The following is an 18579-nucleotide window of genomic DNA, read 5'->3' on the forward strand; positions in this document are numbered from 1 at the left end:
TTTGAATTGCATTATTTGTAATATAATTAAAACTGATCCCAACTATTTAATGAAATAAATGTGTATATGTAAAATTGTTTTAGATTGGCTGAATTTTTTTACTAATTATTGTCATATATCAACTAAATTCAACAATTATTTTGTGAGATAAATGATTGAAAGGGAGGGAGCGCACGCTGTTAAATGAATGCAACAAAAACAGGACTCTTCATAATATAATTTATAGGTGAACCTCCATAAAAGGACATACTTGGCCCAACCTTAGTCCAAGAATGTTCTGACATTTGTTGACATGTATTTCAAAACAATTCTAGTTAATAGCTTTGGAGAAAGTGTGACATCTGACACCCTTTCACCAGTTGACAGCTCTTTTGTCTTTGTACCCTGTCGGTGTGGTGCGTGAGCATCTGGGCGTGGAGCTCGGCCCACTTTGCACGTGAGGCCACCTTCATAAAGAGCCATTGTTTGCCACAGAACACCACAAAAAAAAAAGAGGGAAAACATAGTAAGTGTTGTTTCCTTCCTTGAAGACCCCAAGACATTAAAGATTTTTGTGACAGAGTGCGGGTGAGACAAAGACTTTCTGTGCGTAGTGGTTTTTTTTTGTTTTGTTTTTTTGCATTTGACCTCAATTTCTTTCCGATTCTTGTTCTGATGTTGCAGCGGGAAAGGATGGGGGTCCAACCGGCGTCTCTGCTCATCGCACTTTGCTGCTGCTGCTGCTGCTGTGAGTTAAGTTGCACTACAGTAGTTGATCCCCTTCACAATAACAATGTGCAATCATTTGTGGAGTCGTGGGAAATATTTACAGCAGGTCTGTGGGTTACTCCTGTGGTCTGCGGGGCTACTTGGTGCTGCTGGGCAGTATTATTGTTTGCAATGCGCACAATGTCGCGGTTGTTCACAATATTAATTAGAGTATACTTTTTTAGGAGCACTATCCTACTGTATTTTACGGAAGAGGATTAGGGCCAGTGAAGAGAAAAAAAAGAAGTTGGTCTGACTATTTTCAGAATTCTGAGAATTTTCACTATCAGAATTCTGACTTTAAAGTGAGAATTCTGAGGAGAAAAAAAATCAGAATTCTCGCTTGATAGTCAGAATTGTCATCTGACTTTTAAGAATTCTGTGATTAAAGTGAGAATTCTGAGAATAAAGTGAGAATCCTGCCAGACTTTTCCCCCCTCTCTTCACTAGCCTTAATCCTCTTCCGTATAATTTTAATGTTAGTATTCCAAGCATTACTTGGAGTGTTGAGTCTTTTTTAGATAGGATTGTGTTAACATTTGAGAACTACTGGATTACTGTAAATTAAACTGTTTTACTCAGATGCCCAGCGCCTGGATTACGTGCAACCACATACAGGAAGTACAGAGGGAGCAACGCGTCTTACCCTGACGGGAGAAGGTAACCCCCCCCCCCCCTCCCCCGAGATCCTCAAAATATGACCTTGCAAATGCTTCATTTACCGTCAAGTTGGCCTTCTGTTTTGTTACTTTTTCCATAAGGTTTCGCTCAAGAAGGACAGTTCCAGCTCAATCCCCAAAATGACTCATTTGGGAACCGCGTGACCCTGGTGTCGGACACTTTGTCCATCCCATGCGATGTTGAGAGGGACTCCACTCATGGCAACCAGATCATGTGCTACACCAGGTATAGATCACGACGACAAAGTCAAGGGAATCTATAGGGACAGCACAGTGATCTAGTGGTTAGCGCATCTGCCTCAGTCATGCAGTTCGGGGTTTGAATCTCTCTGGATGTTCTTCACATGTTCGTGTTTTTTGTTTTTTTCCCTCCGATTTTTCCGGCTACCTCCCACACTCCAAAAACAAGCTTTAGTAGATTCATTGAAGACTCTAAATTGTCTGTAGAATGTGAGTCCGGAATGAATTGGTGACCAGTCCAAGGTGTACCCTACGATACCGAAGTCAAGAGTCAAACCTAACTGTTAGGCAGACATGCAAGTTCACCGTGCTGAGCTTGACAGTGAATGAATTCCAGAATTTGTGGATACCAATTGAAATAATTCACCATAGATTTGCCTTGTAGCCAGACTGTAGTCGTATCACTTCATCAAGTACGTCATTTTCTTGGCAGACGCATGCCGAGTGACCGGTACACGGTCCATGTCAGCATCAATGGTCTTCCCATTCCTAATGGAGACAAATGCAGAGGTCATGTCAATTCGTACCACTGCAGCTTCTATGTAAGAGTCCTTAAAGTCAAAATGAATCAATTTGTCTTCTTTTTTAATGGCCATTTTGTAACATCGCACTTTTCCCTCCAGACAAGATGGTACCGCACACCAACCATCCGGTCTCTCAGTCCCATTAGCGGTCTACCAGGTGACATCTCTACTCAGATTTTTATTTTTTTTTTTAAATACACTCTGTGAATACCTAAAAACTGAAAATCATCTCCTAAAGGGACCTTGGTGACAGTGCGAGGAATGATCTTCACAGACGTCTATGGCAGCAACACCGCGCTGAGCTCCAATGGAAGGAACGCCAGATTTCTCAGGTATGACCAGTCACATGATCCAAAGTGGGTGATTAGTAAGCAGTGGTCGGAAAAGACTAAAGACAAATACTTTGTTGCGCAAGACTAACAGTATCTGGCATTCAAAAGTTCTCTGTTTTAATCTCATAAAACATATTCAAGTAGCCCAAGGTTAACATTTTTAGTTCTTATCATTATCTAACTTAGCATTTTTTGTTAGTTCATAACATTTGCAAAGCTGAGGGAACATCTTTTTTATTTTTACAGTGTAAAAGTTCAGCTACGGCTCACTAGTTCTTAAACAACAACATGCAAAGTGACTTGATTTTGTTGTTGTTTTTTTCCGTATTATCTGTAGCTGTTGTATCGATACTTCTAAAGCGTGTCTCCGTTTGCTATGTCTGCTAATAGGACTGCCTTGTAAAATTAGTTAAAGAATACAAACGTTCCTTCACACAGGGCCTACATGAAGGGGATGCCTTGCGAGCTGATCAAACCAGATTCTGATGAACTGTAAGTATCACACACAAAAGAAATGGATTAAATGTATTCCGGTCGCTACAGATGCTGTAATGTATTTATATTTCCACAAGTATTTCAATTATGTTATGTGTCTTTGAAGGTATAATCTGAGACTGGATTCGGAGTCCTCTGTCTGGGGATATATGAGCTGCAAAACTACGGGGACTTATGTCGGTAAGCTACAGTAGCTGACTACAATTGAAAAACAATATATATACACCCATCGGAATTTAATTAAGGTTTGAGAGAGAACTACAATTTGTTAAATGAGGTTACGTAGAGGGGGATTCATTTATTTAAATTAGGAGTGCCGTTTTTACTTTGTAAATTTTAACCATTTCTCCCAAACTGCCTCCCACAGGACATCACAACATGAGCTACATTCTGGATTCGGATTATGGCAGGTAAGGAGGAATCGTTTTTATTTTTTCATCTCAGACAACCTTTTAATAATAGTTTAATTTAACTGCCATTACTTGGGAACTCAATAAAGTATGTATGTATTGTATGACCATGTCACATACATACTAGAATCCAAATTACATGATAAATGAATACATTTTAACTACAGTTTGGCCAGTTTCTGAAATTATTGCCAGGGTACTAATGTTAGGAAGCGACCATTGTATTTTTGAAAAAGTAAAAAAGTAATCACACGGCTATGTTTAAATGCAGAAGTTTACCCGATAAGCATCTCATGAGGGTCTCGTCTCTGAGCTCGATCTTCATGTTTCAGACATTTGCAGGTAGGTAAAACTTAAAATTATTAACAATTTAGTCTGAAGTTATCAGAATCCGACTAAACCATGCTCTGCTTTTTTTGCATTTTAGAGGTTACGGGCATTACGCCTTCAAACGGCAGCGTCATGGGTGGCACCCTCCTGACCATCCACGGGCACTTCTTCGACGAGACAGACTTTCCGGCACGTGTTCTTGTGGGAGGTAATCACAAAACATACGCTCCCCTCCTCCCCGTCCCCACCCTTGTTTCCGTGACGATGTCACAGCAGACATTGTGTGTCAATCATAAGACAACAAAAGAGACAACCATGTCTGTGGGCTGACACGCAACAGTGGTAATCGTCTTCAAAGCAACATGTGCACAATTGCACATACTGTACTGACAATGGAACAATGGAAATGTGTTAAGTAATTGCACAGATTCTTCTGGCAGATTAGTGAGACCATTTCATAGCCACTTATCTGTAAATTACCTTTGCCAAGGCACATATTGTACAGTTAAAAAATCATAAAAAACAAAACTCATGGCAAAAAGGTACATTGTTAGCCAAATAGCATGATTGCCCAAATCATTTTTAACTAACTGGTACCAAATCAATTTAAAAAATACCAATGTTTTTGAAAAAGCTCAAATCCTGGATTTGCACCATCTGCACCGAAATTTTACATAGTTTTCTTCTTTGGTCCCGTACCCACTCTTCAACATTTCCACAGGGTTTCCATGTGAAATCAAGAGTCTTATCAAAGACAAGATCACATGCATTACTCAGGGTCAGCATGTGGATGACAGCCACGCCAACAACATGACAGTCTACCCAGGTAAAACGCGCAGACTTTAAAACATGCAGAAAACTTGCGACACGTCTTTGTGTCTCACCCTCACTTGTCAACATTTCGATCCTTTGTGTGAGATAAGGTGATAAATGACTTTGAAGGTGAACAAACCCAAACAAGATCTGTTCCTGACAACCCAGGCAATGGAAAACACCTAACTCCCAGAGCAGGCCTACGCGCAAAGCAGGCTGTCTATTCAGAGGGCTGCACTGGACTTCAGTAGTGACAAAAGCTCGACTGAGCAGATGATTCAGATAGTGATAAAGTTTTACCTCAGGTTGACTTTCCACAGCTTTGCACGAATGTCTGTTATAGGAGTTTGATGTTTACAACAGAGGCCTTCCGCTGCATAAAAGAGAAAATTCAGTTTTGAGAAACTTGCCATGGAGAGCGAAAACCGCACTGCGCCTTAGAGCAGTGTGACGGCCATTAAGTTCAAACTGGAGCTGAATGGCAGTCGGGACTGGAAAAACATTGATTTTGCACCGCTGGGCCAATGTCAACTCGCGAGCCTTAAATGAAGAAAAGAAGTGTATTGTGAATCTCGAGACCCTGTACTTGGAGGACAGAGACAGTAGAAACAGAAATACAAACAATGGCAAGCCAATGTGTTGTATATTTTGTATCACTGTATTTTAATAACTATATCATGAACTTTGTGAGTCCTCCCTGTCAAAAGTGCTAGATACAGTAAATAACATCCACTTCCTTACGGCATTCAACCCAGGTGGCCGAGGCTTAAAGATGCAGGTGTGGAATAACACACGACCCTCACAACTGTCCGACATACGGGGCTACAACGAGAGCAAAGAAGGCTACTGGGAACAGTGGATCGACTCCATGCCCCACAGCTTTGCGCTGGAACTGGACCACTTCAGTACGAGAACCACAGGCTTCTTTGTGGCACCGGCCAGCGGCAACTACACCATCTACCTCAACTGCGACGATCGCTGCGACTTGTACTTCAGCAATTCCAGCCGCCCAGAGGACAAGGCATGACAATGTACAGCACAATCAAAAATCATGTTTCCTCCTTAAAACGATTGTTTCACAAACACTCCTTTAGGTGAAAGTGGCCTATCAGCCAAGCTACGTGTCAGACTACACAAAGCTCGCATCGCAAAAGTCGGAAGTCATGATGCTAGAGAAAGGAAATGCGTAAGTGCAAAGACTCGTTCTAACAGTGGGGGGCCATCACAATCACTGACCAACAATTACAACCTAAATTCTAATATCTGCTCCAATACATTTTATTCATTTATTCCCAGCAATCTATTTTCTTCATATAGCGTTTCTCTCGGCTGCACTGCTTCCAGTATGTGTACACGGATGTTTTGCATAGTCAGATTTCTGCCTCGTATGTGCTGCCATGCCAATCTAATCTGCACAAGGCCTTTAGTATCAAGAGGGTTGGCTGATAAAACAAACTATATTCGCAAAGGGACTTCTCTAATCAATCAATCACATTTAAAAATTTGTCTCTGATCATTGGTTGGTCAGAGCAAACCTTTTTGGGTGGAGAGCCGGACGTTGACGTCACACGTCCCAAAATGGGCGCTAGCGAAGCCATTTTGGCATCATAGAAAACACCTCTGCCACTTTGCGTAAACGGCAAACACCACACTTTAACAATTATTGACAGCTGTTGTTGACCAACTGCCACAACGAGAAGAGGCAAAAAAAAGGATCGAGCATGCTCCAGGCTACCAAGAGGAACCAATACGTAGCCAATATTGCACTTTGTACATGGTGGCTGACTCGGCAGATGCCTAACTGTTACCGCACACAAAATGTGGGGGAAATAATCTGTTTGGTTCATTTGTGTTGCTACGGTTGAATAGATATTAGTTTAATTTAATAACTGACCAACCCCATAAACAATACTTTTTACGGCGGCCGCGACCGAATTAGCAGCTGTTAAGTTGCTAACGTACCTAAAAAACACTGCCAAGACGTGCATGAAACTTCTAACTTCGATGGCATTTTGACCACACGTAAAGAGAAAATAAATCCGGATTGTATAAACTTGTAAAGCCTTTGTATGATCTGATTTGAAAGCACGCACCAGCAAGAGAGGAGGTAATTCCACGTAGCAGCGTCACAGAGTTTGAAAAAAGAAAAAAGCCCTCCCGACACTTCAGCAGCAATTTAACATGTCCACCTTGCGCATGTATATCGTGTCCTTTTCATCAAAGTGACTGTCAATGCCCTTGGGCGGAAAGTTGACGGATAGACGCTAGCTTTAGCCCTCCTCGCCGTTCTAGTCCATTAACGCTGCGTTGCTACTTTCCTGCCGCAGGGGGGCATGTTCAGAGAAATAGTCACGTGATGTCCGGATCTCTATTGGGTAAATCCCTACAGTAGGCCCTGGTACTAAATGCATGGTCCGCCACTGAATACAGCAATACAGTACTGTCTCTATGTTCATAAGACCTGCAAAATTTCCGTTTCATTCAATTACTCCTGCAGCTACTACATTGAAATTCTGCATCAAGAATATGGTGGAAGAGCCGATATCAATTTAGCCATGTTCCGACCGGAGAGTCCGTTTACAGAAGCCCAGACGAACGACGCTGTCAATGAGGTCCAACATATTTTGGTGGAGTCCGAGATGTTTGATGAGGAGCAGGTAGGTGGAGATTACTCTCATTTCTTAAAAAGTGGGCCCCTGTGAGTACAACACCTGTTGATGGCATCTTCTAGATGCTTACCTTGGAGTCATGGCCCAGCAGTGCTAATGGTGTCAAAGAAGTTCAGAAAGTGAGCATCAATAGCAGCTGCATCGGCCTTCAGTGTGGAAGCATCTACTTCCGCCTGCAGTACGAAGGAGCAATCACTGGTAACTTAGATGCACTGTCAGATCCTACCAGGCACACACTCATTGTGGAGAATCTTCATTCGTTTTCATTTTTAATTAAAAAATCCCAATGATACACATTGAATGAATGAACCTAAATCCCTTTAGATCAGATCGCTGTGAGCGCCACTGCAGCTGTGGTGGAGAGAGCCTTGAACAGCCTGTGGTCGATCAAACCCGACTCAGTCCAAGTCGTCAGGACCGAGGACGCTGATGGAGTTCATTTCACCATCACCTTCAATTCCGACAGAGGTGAAAAGATGGCGATCTAATCGTCTTTTTCTAAGAGTTGCACTGGACTTATGTCAACACAACTTCAGCATGAACCTCATCCTGTTTTTGATTCACAGGCGACTTCAAACCTTTCTACTTTGAGATTCATGACCAGTCCACCAACATTACAATTTACGAGGTGACCAAAGGCAGGAGCAATATGGCAACGTTTACCTTGCTCTGGGGAGGCATTGCTTCAAAACCCATTCCATACAACGCTAGTGGTTTAGAGGTCAGTTCCGGGATTATTTCCAAACTGTGTTCATGCTCAGAGCAAACCTAACGGGAATTTTGTGGGACTATGGCCAGGTTCAGTCAGCTTTGGAGGATCTGATGAAGGCCGAGTGTCCCGTTGAGATTCTCGCCGAGGAAGGAAGAGATGTGATTTTCTTCAAGGATTATGAAGATGACAACTCCATGGTTAGTGAAGTGACGAGATGGTGGAATAATCATGTAGTCAGATTTAGATTTTCCAACAACCTAGACTGATTCTTGCGTTGAGCAGTTTGGCAACGACAGAGGGAACCCCGTGAGAAATGGTTTCTGTGGCTTGTGGTCGCTGGAAAACGCAAAGGTTCTTTTCAAGAGAAGTTACACCAAAGATTCCGGCGCCATCTATGGGGAAATTTCCCTGAACCAGTATCCAATGGTAAATCTGCTTTATTTGTTTCTGCACAGATTAGATGATTATTTGGATTAAAACAACACTGTTCCCTTTCCTTCCAGCTCTGCTTTGCACATAAGGGAATGCTAAAAGATCAAATTAGGGTCAAGTTCACGTATAAGGACACTGTAGGCAGAACTGTGACACAAACTGCAAATATCAACGTATCCTTTACCAAAGGCCACATGTCAGTAAAGAGAACATCCAGTAAATCTATATTAGTCTAGACTTGAGATGATGACTTGGTTTATTTCTGCACAGGTGGAGTTACAAGTGTGTGGACCTGCACACACCTCTGCAAACAGAATACAAAGGAAGTGCCTACGCTGTTGAGGAAATTTACTTGGACAAAGATGACTCTGGGGAAGATTTCTATGTGGATGCTGTCCACATCGGCAAGACGCGTACTACCCAGGAAGAGCAAGGTAAGCAGCCCCGGTTTTAGGTGACTGCTTTGAGAACGACCCTATTCTGTTGCCTGAAAATGATATAAATGTATTCATGCGATTTTCCCATAGCTGTTCCCCACAGGAGGAGACCGCGACCATTTGAGAACTCTGGTCGTGCTTTCCAGGAGATCTCTGTCATAAAAAAGACAAAGTCAAATGCTTCATTGATCTGCTATGAGATCACAGCCACACCATTGGACTGCGCTTTTGGCTTCCCTCTCATAGACATCGGTTTCCTGGAGGTAATTCATCAAAAGATCTCCTATAAGAAATAAACGTTTGTTTTTTTCGTGGAACGTCATCGTAGCATCTCAGCCTTGGTTGAATATTTTTCCTTTACGTCTATTTCAAGATGTCGAACAGTAGCGACGACATGAACGAGTTGCAGGAAGGGGCAGCAAGGATCACCGTCACTCGCACTCACAGAGCCACCCCATCTGTAAATGGCACTTTCGACCTGGAGATGCATGGACAGCGTACTGAAGGTAGCCCAGCTGGACTAGAAACACCACCACAGTCACCAAATGATAGTTAAGTTAAATGGAAGCAACTGAACTCTTCTTTGTTGAAAAAATTAATCCAAAAAGCTTCTTTAGTTCTAAGTTTTAGGTGTGGAGTCCCCTTATTTACACTATGTGTCTGATGTGTGTGTTCTCTGGGTGTGGCCACATAAAAGTTGAACCGGTTCTTTGGAGAAGCATGTGGTTGACCAGCGCTTGTTCTCAGGTTTGTCGGTGGACATCAGTGCAGAGGGCCTGAAGTACTATCTGGAGGGAATCGCTGGCATGGGCGTGGTTGATGTCAAATACACTGGAACATGCAGGAGGCCCAAGTGGGTGGTCGAGTGGCTGACACAACCAGGAGATCAGCCTTTGGTGCAGTTGGATGGTTCTTCGCTTGAGGGCAACAACGTGGTTATCTGGGCCCAGGAGAGAAAGAAGGGAGGACAGATGATATCGAGTTTGACGGGAGACTTCTTCCGTGTCGGCGAGACCAAACCGCAGGTATGATTCCAACACTTTAGATAACCACCTCTTATAGTCTGCTAAATGTGGCATGGCGATCCAGTTTGGATCACAGGTATTTTGTGCCTATGGGTGATCTTAAAATTGTAGGACAATCACTGTTGGCGGATATTCCCTTCCACTGTCGTCCCACTTCTGATATATGATGCCTTCCTCGATGAGTTCCAAATCCAAACCTTTTTTCATGCAAACTCTTTGACATTCTCACAGGTGGAGGTTTACATCAACGGCATTCCCTCAAAGTGTTCCGGAGACTGTGGCTTTGAATGGTCAGAGGAGAAGACACCAACAGTGAGCGGAATCAGTCCATCTGAAGGTGATTTGTTCGTTCTTTTATCACCAGAAAATGGCATTCACATCCTAGTTGAAACTTGGTGTTGGATGCTTGGATTGTGGGACTTGAGGGTGGTAGGGTTACAGCTGTGAGCGCCAGTTCATACTGCTGATTAACATGCCTGACCTTACCAGGATCCGTTGGACTAGGGACCCTTTTGACGGTAACCGGCACTGGTTTCAGCAATGAAAGTGCCTCCATCATGGTGGGAGAAGCCCAGTGTGTGGTTGAAGAAGTCTCAGGTGCATTCAGAAACCATTTAATCTTGTGAAACTCAATGAAACGAAGCTAACCAAGAGGGTTTTTGTCGCAGTCAACCGATTGGTGTGCCGACTGGGAAGCTCTGCCGCCGGTACCTTTCCCGTGTGGATCAACTTCCCCTCCCTGGGTCGTCCTCGCTTTGTAGGCGGTAGCGTTCTCAACTTCACCTACCAGCTCATTGTGTCCTCCTTCTCTCCTGCATCTGGGAGTGCTGCAGGTAAAGCTCAAATCGTGATACGACTCACACAGCCAGAGATGGCAAAAGAATAAGTACAAATAGTAGTAGGCTTAACCGTTTTTTGTGTGCGTGTCTCCCAGGAGGAACTGTTTTGACCGTGGCGGGCTTCGGCTTCAGTTGGGAGACCAATGTCACTGTCGGTGGCGCAGTGTGCGAGGTGGTCCATGCGAGTCCCACGGAGCTCAAATGCAGAACGCCAGCAGTGAGTTTCCATGTTGAAAAACTAAAATGTCACGAATGTTCATAAATTTTGGTGTAAAAACCATTGAAACGGTTTCCCTGGTTGCCCTGTGTAGCTTCAGGGGAAGCGGCACATATCGCACATATCAGAAACAGTCACTGAGTGTCAATTTGGTGCTGATCCACATTATGATTTGAACAACTTTAAGAATGTGATTTTTTTTTCATTTTCTTACAGGATTTATTTTATCTTAATTTTGCAATTTTCATGAATATTAGACATACACAATAGACATTTTGTGTCTTAAAAAATGTCAATTTGGTTTTGATTCCACATCATGATTTGTTTATTGTCATCATGATTACTTCTGCACTTAAGTTAACTCATTTGCTCCCAAAAACGTACAAATACGTTCTATTTTAAATACTGCCATGGTCCCCAAAACGTATTTCTATGTTTTGCTAGAGCATAAAGAAAGCTTTGATGCAGTCTCTGACCTGAAGAGGTTGCTTAAAGCAATGGAAGTTTCAACAAAAAACGGCTAGCAGGTGGCAGCAGAGTATAAGAGATCAACCAGGTCCATGTTGCAAAAGAGCTATTTTCCACACTGTTTTAAACAGATTTGTGAATAATAATGAAACTTAGCTATATTGTAATGCTAATTGCTGCAAAACGGAAACTGATAGAAATAACCCTGATGAAAGAAGAGACTCTAATCTTTCTTTTGGTAGGTTCCATGTTTTTCTAGTAATAGAACACAACATTCTATGGGCCTTGCTAAATCAGTCAAAATCCAATAAAACAGCTGGGAGCAAAGGGGGTTGCTTCAGTGAAAACGGCTGGGAGTGAATGAGTTAAAAAGGACAAAAACTGTGTTTACCCACTGTAGTTCTCAGAGCCTCAAATGTATCATCTCACTTGCATGGTTCAGGGGAGTGCGGGCTCACAGATGGTCACAGTGAGCGTGGGCAGCATGAGCGAGAACGCAAATGACACCTTCAACTTTGACCTCACCTTGACACCTCAGATCACCGACCTGAGTCCTGCCAAGACCACCGTGTTTGGTAAGGGCGCCTAGTGTGCTGATTCACATGCATCCTGACAAAAGATGCATTTGTGGTAACACTATCATTGGAATGTGAGAAGTCATGAACCATATTGTGATGCCCCCTAAAAGTCAATCCATGTGCTCACAAGGGCAGGTGAGTTTTGCTTTACAGCAGAAAAACAGACGTGGTGCTGTTTTGTACTCGTAAAAATCCCATGCTGTGCTAATTATGCATGTTTAAAGGCAAACAAGTGAACAATTTAATTTACAGTTGTGTGTGTGTGTGTGTGTGTGTGTTTAGAGTTGTGCAGTTACTATGTTTCATAGTTTAAATGTTTTATTGAATCTATTTATTTATTGAATTTTATTGAAATGTTAGATTTATTCTTTATTATAATATTGTGTATATATATATATATATATATATATATATATATATATATATATATATAAAAAATCTTATTTGGGTAAGTTGCATTCCAATAACATATCTAATAAAATTGAGGAAAGCTAAATAGAGTTTTGAATTAAAAGGGAATAATAAAACGCGAATTCCAAGTCCATAATGTAATGTTGTGGTAGTTGGGTGGTTCAGCAGGTGAGTCAATTCAAATGTCAAAATCATTTAGTCTGCTGGGAATGTGTCTCCCATTGTTGTTTACTATCACTGAGGAGCCTCTTATTAACCATCTACAGCAATTATAAACCTGAGCAGGTAAACAAACACCCAAAAGGAAGAGCGTCTTATCTCTCACGCTTCATTTACTGTTTTTTTACATTGTCACATGTTTTTTCCATCACCAAGCACCTCACATTTGCAACGCGTAATTACCCCACACAATGGCAACAATAACTTAGTGATTTCAATTGCAAAGCTGGCAATTATTTGAGTGACAGGAGCGACATGTTTGATGGAAAATAGCTCACGTGCGTGTTGGGTTATTTTCTCAGGACGTCGCATCCTCACTGTGGTAGGGTCAAACTTGGGCGAGCCAGCCAATGACGGCAAAGTATTTGTGGGCAAGATGGAGTGCATAATCGAGCAGTGGACGTCCACAAACGTCACCTGCCTGCTGCCTGTGTTGCCACCCGGCCTGCACGAGGTGCACGTCCAAGTTGGGAACAAGGGTTACCCCCAGACCAGGTACCCCATAAAAGTATTACGAAAATTGTACAAAATGCAATTTTTAAAGGTGACTAAAAAGTAAAATTACATTATTTCACATAGCACTAACAACAATGGGTGGAGAGAAAATAGATTAAAACCAGAAATTAGATTTTTTTTGGTAATTTTTAAGGCTATTAGCTAAGCCCTGGGATCCATTTTGATTTTCAAGCCTGGCAAAAACTGTTCATTTGGATTTTGGGTTGTTCTTTCTTGGTTTCCATAGCTTGGACGCCAGCATAGAGTACGTCCTAGAAGTCTACAGCATATCCCCAACAACAGGCTCACTGATGGGAGGAACCCAGCTCACAATTTCGGGATCCGGTTTCAGCCAAAACGTCTCTGATAACAAAGTCTATTTTGGTAAGCAATGTGATTTCCCACATAATGCAACTGATGCTTCAATTTGATAGAATTATTATTATTCTTAAAGAAAAATAATATGCACCAGCTTTCATTGACCCCTGGAGAGTGCTTTAGTTTATGTCGTTTTTCCCCTCAAATTAAAGTCCGCAACTTGGACATTATGCAACTCTAGGGTCCAAGATATATTTTCCCATTATGTCACACTGTTTTCGTGTACGTGTGCGACAGGCAAATCTGAATGCAAGGTGCAGGCAGCCTCGGAAAATGAGCTGCACTGCTTTCTGCAGTCACAAGAGGAGACCCACATTGTTACCAACCAGGGGTTGCACCCCGGTAGGTTTGCTTTCCCTTTGTTCACATGTCAAACATAACTGGATTCACTTTCAGAAAAATGCTTAAAGCAAGGAAACCGTCACCTACCGCTTATGTCACACGCGTGTTTTTCTCACATGTTTATGGATTAATCGTTCCTGTCACAGACATGACCATTAGGAAATAGGAGTAACATGCATGTGTAATGCAGTGATTGAACTTAAGAATTCGAATTTTCTACTATACTGTAGAGTTCCCCCTTTTTGGGGTCAATAAACCTCCAAACAAATCAAAAATGTTCCAATACAAGAAGACTGTAAAGCCCAGACCTTTTTGACAACAGTGTGTTGTAGTGACTTTACATGTGTTTAAAGCATGTATGAGGTATAAAACTATAAAAACTGTATTTGAAAAAAGAATTTCCCATGTCATGTCTGGGGTTCCGCAAAACTGCTAAGCTAATAATAATAATAATAATAATAACTCATTACATTTGGAAGTGCCTTTCAAGACCCTCAAGGACACTGTACAACAGTTTGAAAAAATTAGCTAAAAAACAACAATACTGTATCATCTGCATGTCTTACCAACACTTGTCGTCTCCATGTTGTCCAGTTCACGGTCAGGGGTACTCTTGGGATCCCCCTTCTATCACCGTGGAGGTCGGAGATCAAGTGCTGTGGAGGTGGGCGGTACCAATGTTCCAAAATACTTTCCGTTTCGGTGTCCACCACGTTCCCAGTCCTGGTGACGCCATTGATGACGATGACATGCTGTTCTCCAGTGGAGAGCCAAAGCCTGGGAATGGTAGAGAATGCAGTTTCTTTAAAAAAAAAATCTTACAGGCATCTGCTCCAACACCCCTGATAAGCTTTTTGACATGCACACACCTTGGTGCACCCCTAACTCATACACCACGATCCCCCAATGCATCCTTCAGAAATAATCTAAACAAACTGCACCCATAGCCCAAGCAGCCCCAGGGGTGGGCGCACCACAGTTTACTGCTGTAATATAATACCAATCCACTATACGTAGTACATCATATCACCCCCAGCGTGGTGAGCCTTACACTGTTGGATCTAAAAAGTAAATAGTACTTACAAAGAAGGACCTGACAAATTTGTTCTCTCCCTGCAGGCTACTTCAGCTACCGTTTCACCATTCCCGGTGTGTATTACTACAGCAGCGGGTATATCGATGAGAACAACAAGTTGGAGTTAAGGGGCGCCGTGAGAGTGGAGCCCCTGGTCACGAGCAGCAAAGATGTCAACGTCCGAGTCGGGGTGGTGGACGCCCTACACATGCCAGGCAGTATGAAGATGTTATCTTTTATCCCAAATCATATGTACAGTACAGTAATTGACATACTCACTATATGTTTATATTAATAAACAAAGTTAGTAACTCATTCAGTCCCAGCCATTTTCACAGAAACAAACCCATTCGCTTCCGACTGTTTTACTGGAATTTGAAAAGATCACAGAATATTGTGCTCTATTGCTATAAAAACATGGGACCTACCAAAAGAAAGATTAGAGGAAAAAAACGTATATTTGTATCTGTTTCCGTTCTGCATCAATTTAGAATATAGCTAACTTTCATCACTATTCACAAGCCAGTTAAAAACACTGTTAAAAAGAGCTTGTTGCAACATGGCCCTGGCTGATCTCTAATACTCTGCTGCCACCTGCTGGCCATTTTTGTAAGAACCACCATTGCTTTAAACAACTTCTTCAGGTCAAAAGCTGCATCAAAGCCTTCTGTATGCTCTAGCATATAAAAACATTTTTAAAAAAACGTATATATACGTTTTTGGGAGTGCAGGACAAAGTATTAAAAACATATTTATATGTTTTTGGGTTTGAATGAGTTACTAAATAATTCATTAGGATAGAAAAACAGCTTGCTAGGTCTTCAGTCTTCTTTGTTGTGCGCGGGCAGAATCGCATCGCATCTCCAGGTCAACACACGAGTGTGTCGCCACGCCAGATTGCAATCAGACCAACACATCATCCAACAGCCTTTCCTTCAGTGCATCTGCTTGCTCAACCCCGAAAGTCAACTCCATCTGGCCCAACCAGGGCTCATACCACCAGGTCATCCACATCCAGGGAGAAGGCTTCAGCAATGTGACCTGCGCCACAGAGGTTTGTGCCATTTTACAAATTGACTTTCCTCATTCCTTGACTGTAGAACCCAGTTTGAAAATGACTGTGCTCCAATGAAGCATCTTGCTTGCTGACATGCACCCATGCTGTGCAGGTGACGGTCTCGGATGAGCCCTGCAACGTCATCAACAGTACCCAGTCGGAGATCTTCTGCAAGCTGAGCGCAAACAACAATCTACCAATTGGCGTCCGTTTACCTATAGGCGTTAGAGTCAACAACTTGGGCAGCGCTTGCATCGCAGTGGCTAAGGAGGAAGAGCGCCGCTTTGTGATTTTGCCAGTTATCGACTCGGTATGGCCCTCTGAAGGCAGCTCCACCGGCCATACCCGGCTCTCCATCCAAGGGTCCGGTTTCTCAGAGGGACTTTTGACCGTTGCTGGAGAACCATGTTCTGTGGTGTCAGTGAATAACACCCTGGTGGTCTGTGACAGCACCCCTTCCCAGCCACATGACGGTGATGTCATCTTCCATCGGGGAAGTATCCAAAGTTCCTGTTCTTCAGATTGCTCCTTCCTGTACACATCATCAGTCATTCCAAAAGTCATAGCCGTTTCGCCTGACAGCATCAGCGATGTCACCAACGTCACCATCTCCGGCACAGGGTTTGGCTCCGATGTCAAGGATGTCACCGTTTTTGCTGATAACATCGAGTTGCAAGTCACCACTGTTGTTGACAACGCCATTACGGCAATGATCGAAGCTCTCCCTGCGGGCGAGCATGGCATTCAAGTGATTGTGAGAAGTAAAGGCTTGTCGTCCGGGGATGTCACCTTGACCAGCCAGGCTCAAGCCACCCTGAGCCCCAGTGAGGGCAGCCTGGAAGGGGGCACCAGGCTTCAGGTCACTGGCAACGGCTTCCTCCCGGGGAACACCAGCGTGATGATCGGCAGCAAATGGTGCGAGATTGAGGAGGTGACACCTGGTAGCCTTAAGTGCCAGATGCCTCCTCACGACGAGGGGCTAGTGTTAGTCAACATCCAGGTCCTAGATGTCGAATATCCTCCTCTTAATTTCACCTACTCTGCAGGCCAGACCCCCATCCTCAGCTCCATCAGTCCTGCTACTGGTGAGCACCCTGTTCTTGAAGATCTAGCTGTTAAAACCTCTGGCATTTCACCCCTTGTGCTTTTTACATCGTAGGTTCTAGCGGTTCAGCAATCACACTAAATGGGTCCGGCTTTGGCACCAACACAATGCAGGTGACTGTGACGGTGAACAGCGTGGCATGCGACATACTCACGCTCACGGACAACCAAGTGGAGTGCACCGTTGGGGACAACCCAGGGGGGGAGTACCTGGTAATGCTGTACCACCACATCAAAGGTTACGCTCAGTCAAACGTCACATTCAATATTGAACTGACGTTCGACAGTGTACAGCCCAACGAAGGTAAGCATTCAATGTAGGAGCGACTGATGTAAACCTTGAAGCACTGACTTGGCTGTTTCGCCTGCTCTCCAGGCAGTTTTGGTGGTGGCGCAGAGCTGACTATCCAGGGTTCGGGCTTTGACCCGCTCAACTCTATGGTGCTGATCTGCAATGAGAAATGTGATATTGATAGAGAAGCGTCCACATCCACGCACCTCTACTGCCTATCTCCGCTCAATAACGGTATGACAGTCACCCGCATATTCAACAATTCGTGCAACGTTATTAGGTACACCATTTGGTAGTGAGTGAGCTGCAGCCTATCCTATCAAAATTGACTCTGGGCGAGAGGTGGGGTGGACTGGCTGCCCCTAATATGAAACAATAAAAGTACCAGGGTTATTAATTTAGGTACCGATACCAGGTATTTCATGGTATCAGTACTCGTGATAGGTATCGATACTGGTATTGGTCCCGCTCTTGTGGCCGTTTTTTGGTCAGGAACTAAAGGTTGAAAGACTAAAACGAAGGACATTTTTGCTATTAATAATAGTTTTGTAAACATAAAATGTCGTTTCAGTTAGTTTTCGTTTTTTAAAAAGCATTTGTTTTATTTTATTTCATCAACAAAATTGTTTTGGAAAAAAAAAATTTTTCGTTAGTTTTCGTTAACTGCAGATAAAGGCAGGATTTTTGCAACTGGAGCCCTTTCTAAATTACACCAGTGCCTCAGGTAGTGTTTTTCTTAACAAGCATGTTTTTCCATTAGCTTGTTTTGTCAGCAGCTCATCCATTGATGTGCATTTAACCGCTGATCTTTGCTAAGAATGTGACAGCGCTGGTTCTCTGAATCTCGACAAATCTTCAACTCCATTGTATAACAGACTGCAGAAATGCAGTCTGCCTTGACAGTGACAAAGCACCACGAATGAGGACACGTTCTTCTCATTCTTGTGTGATGTTTTTATTCAGGCACCGACTCGGAGGTGAGCTGCACGGTGGCTATATTTAACCCACTAGATGCCGTCAACGTGTCGGGCGGCTTCACTTACAAGACTCAGCTCACGCCTGTGATCACGGAGGTGTCGCCACGGCGTGGAGGCACTGCCGGAGGCACCACTCTCACCATCAGCGGCTCAGGTTTCAGGTGCAGCCAAGGGAACAGTCCCTATACATGTAACACACGTATAACACAATGGCAGAAAACATACAGATGAATGATGTCTTCATCGTAAATACATCACATGCTATACAATTTTGGATGCAG

At 43.2% G+C, this 18579-nt stretch overlaps 2 protein-coding genes across 12 annotated transcripts in view; one reads left to right on the forward strand and one right to left on the reverse strand.

Annotated features, from left to right (window-relative positions):
* Positions 1-18579, reverse strand: part of nudcd1 (NudC domain containing 1) — a 47428-nt gene that overhangs the window by 15908 nt on the left and 12941 nt on the right. For 5 of the 8 annotated variants that reach the window (XM_086062616.1, XM_086062612.1, XM_086062613.1 and 2 more), the window contains 3 exons: positions 18365-18480; positions 17368-17478; positions 14360-14570 (listed from right to left, as the gene is read on the reverse strand). In XM_086062616.1, the coding sequence (XP_085918742.1) occupies positions 14360-14378 (19 nt within the window). In that variant the 5' untranslated portion in view covers positions 14379-14570; positions 17368-17478; positions 18365-18480. The remainder of the gene's footprint in view (positions 1-14359; positions 14571-17367; positions 17479-18364; positions 18481-18579) is intronic. The other 3 variants (XM_086062614.1, XM_086062617.1, XM_086062618.1) reach the window with 3 other exon arrangements.
* Positions 496-18579, forward strand: part of pkhd1l1.1 (PKHD1 like 1, tandem duplicate 1) — a 34747-nt gene continuing 16663 nt past the window's right edge. For 2 of the 4 annotated variants that reach the window (XM_086062607.1, XM_086062608.1), the window contains exons 1-41: positions 496-567; positions 664-721; positions 1330-1407; positions 1509-1653; positions 2101-2209; positions 2291-2348; positions 2430-2523; positions 2962-3015; positions 3125-3198; positions 3386-3428; positions 3700-3770; positions 3856-3966; positions 4480-4584; positions 5327-5592; positions 5666-5757; positions 7069-7228; positions 7303-7438; positions 7565-7708; positions 7807-7961; positions 8039-8149; positions 8235-8378; positions 8456-8580; positions 8655-8818; positions 8912-9084; positions 9195-9327; positions 9569-9846; positions 10078-10183; positions 10336-10443; positions 10515-10679; positions 10781-10902; positions 11813-11945; positions 12881-13073; positions 13321-13457; positions 13689-13793; positions 14388-14579; positions 14913-15086; positions 15717-15922; positions 16038-17010; positions 17085-17333; positions 17406-17555; positions 18285-18459. In XM_086062607.1, the coding sequence (XP_085918733.1) occupies positions 673-721; positions 1330-1407; positions 1509-1653; positions 2101-2209; positions 2291-2348; positions 2430-2523; positions 2962-3015; positions 3125-3198; positions 3386-3428; positions 3700-3770; positions 3856-3966; positions 4480-4584; positions 5327-5592; positions 5666-5757; positions 7069-7228; positions 7303-7438; positions 7565-7708; positions 7807-7961; positions 8039-8149; positions 8235-8378; positions 8456-8580; positions 8655-8818; positions 8912-9084; positions 9195-9327; positions 9569-9846; positions 10078-10183; positions 10336-10443; positions 10515-10679; positions 10781-10902; positions 11813-11945; positions 12881-13073; positions 13321-13457; positions 13689-13793; positions 14388-14579; positions 14913-15086; positions 15717-15922; positions 16038-17010; positions 17085-17333; positions 17406-17555; positions 18285-18459 (6260 nt within the window). In that variant the 5' untranslated portion in view covers positions 496-567; positions 664-672. Of the gene's footprint in view, positions 568-663; positions 728-1329; positions 1408-1508; positions 1654-2100; positions 2210-2290; positions 2349-2429; positions 2524-2961; positions 3016-3124; positions 3199-3385; positions 3429-3699; positions 3771-3855; positions 3967-4479; positions 4585-5326; positions 5593-5665; positions 5758-7068; positions 7229-7302; positions 7439-7564; positions 7709-7806; positions 7962-8038; positions 8150-8234; positions 8379-8455; positions 8581-8654; positions 8819-8911; positions 9085-9194; positions 9328-9568; positions 9847-10077; positions 10184-10335; positions 10444-10514; positions 10680-10780; positions 10903-11812; positions 11946-12880; positions 13074-13320; positions 13458-13688; positions 13794-14387; positions 14580-14912; positions 15087-15716; positions 15923-16037; positions 17011-17084; positions 17334-17405; positions 17556-18284; positions 18460-18579 lie in introns of all 4 variants that reach the window. The other 2 variants (XM_086062605.1, XM_086062606.1) reach the window with 1 other exon arrangement.

Source organism: Leptonotus elevatus, chromosome 19 (genome assembly GCF_054856555.1).
Source record: "Leptonotus elevatus isolate MCC_2025b chromosome 19, RoL_Lele_1.0, whole genome shotgun sequence".
Lineage (NCBI taxonomy): Eukaryota > Metazoa > Chordata > Actinopteri > Syngnathiformes > Syngnathidae > Leptonotus > Leptonotus elevatus.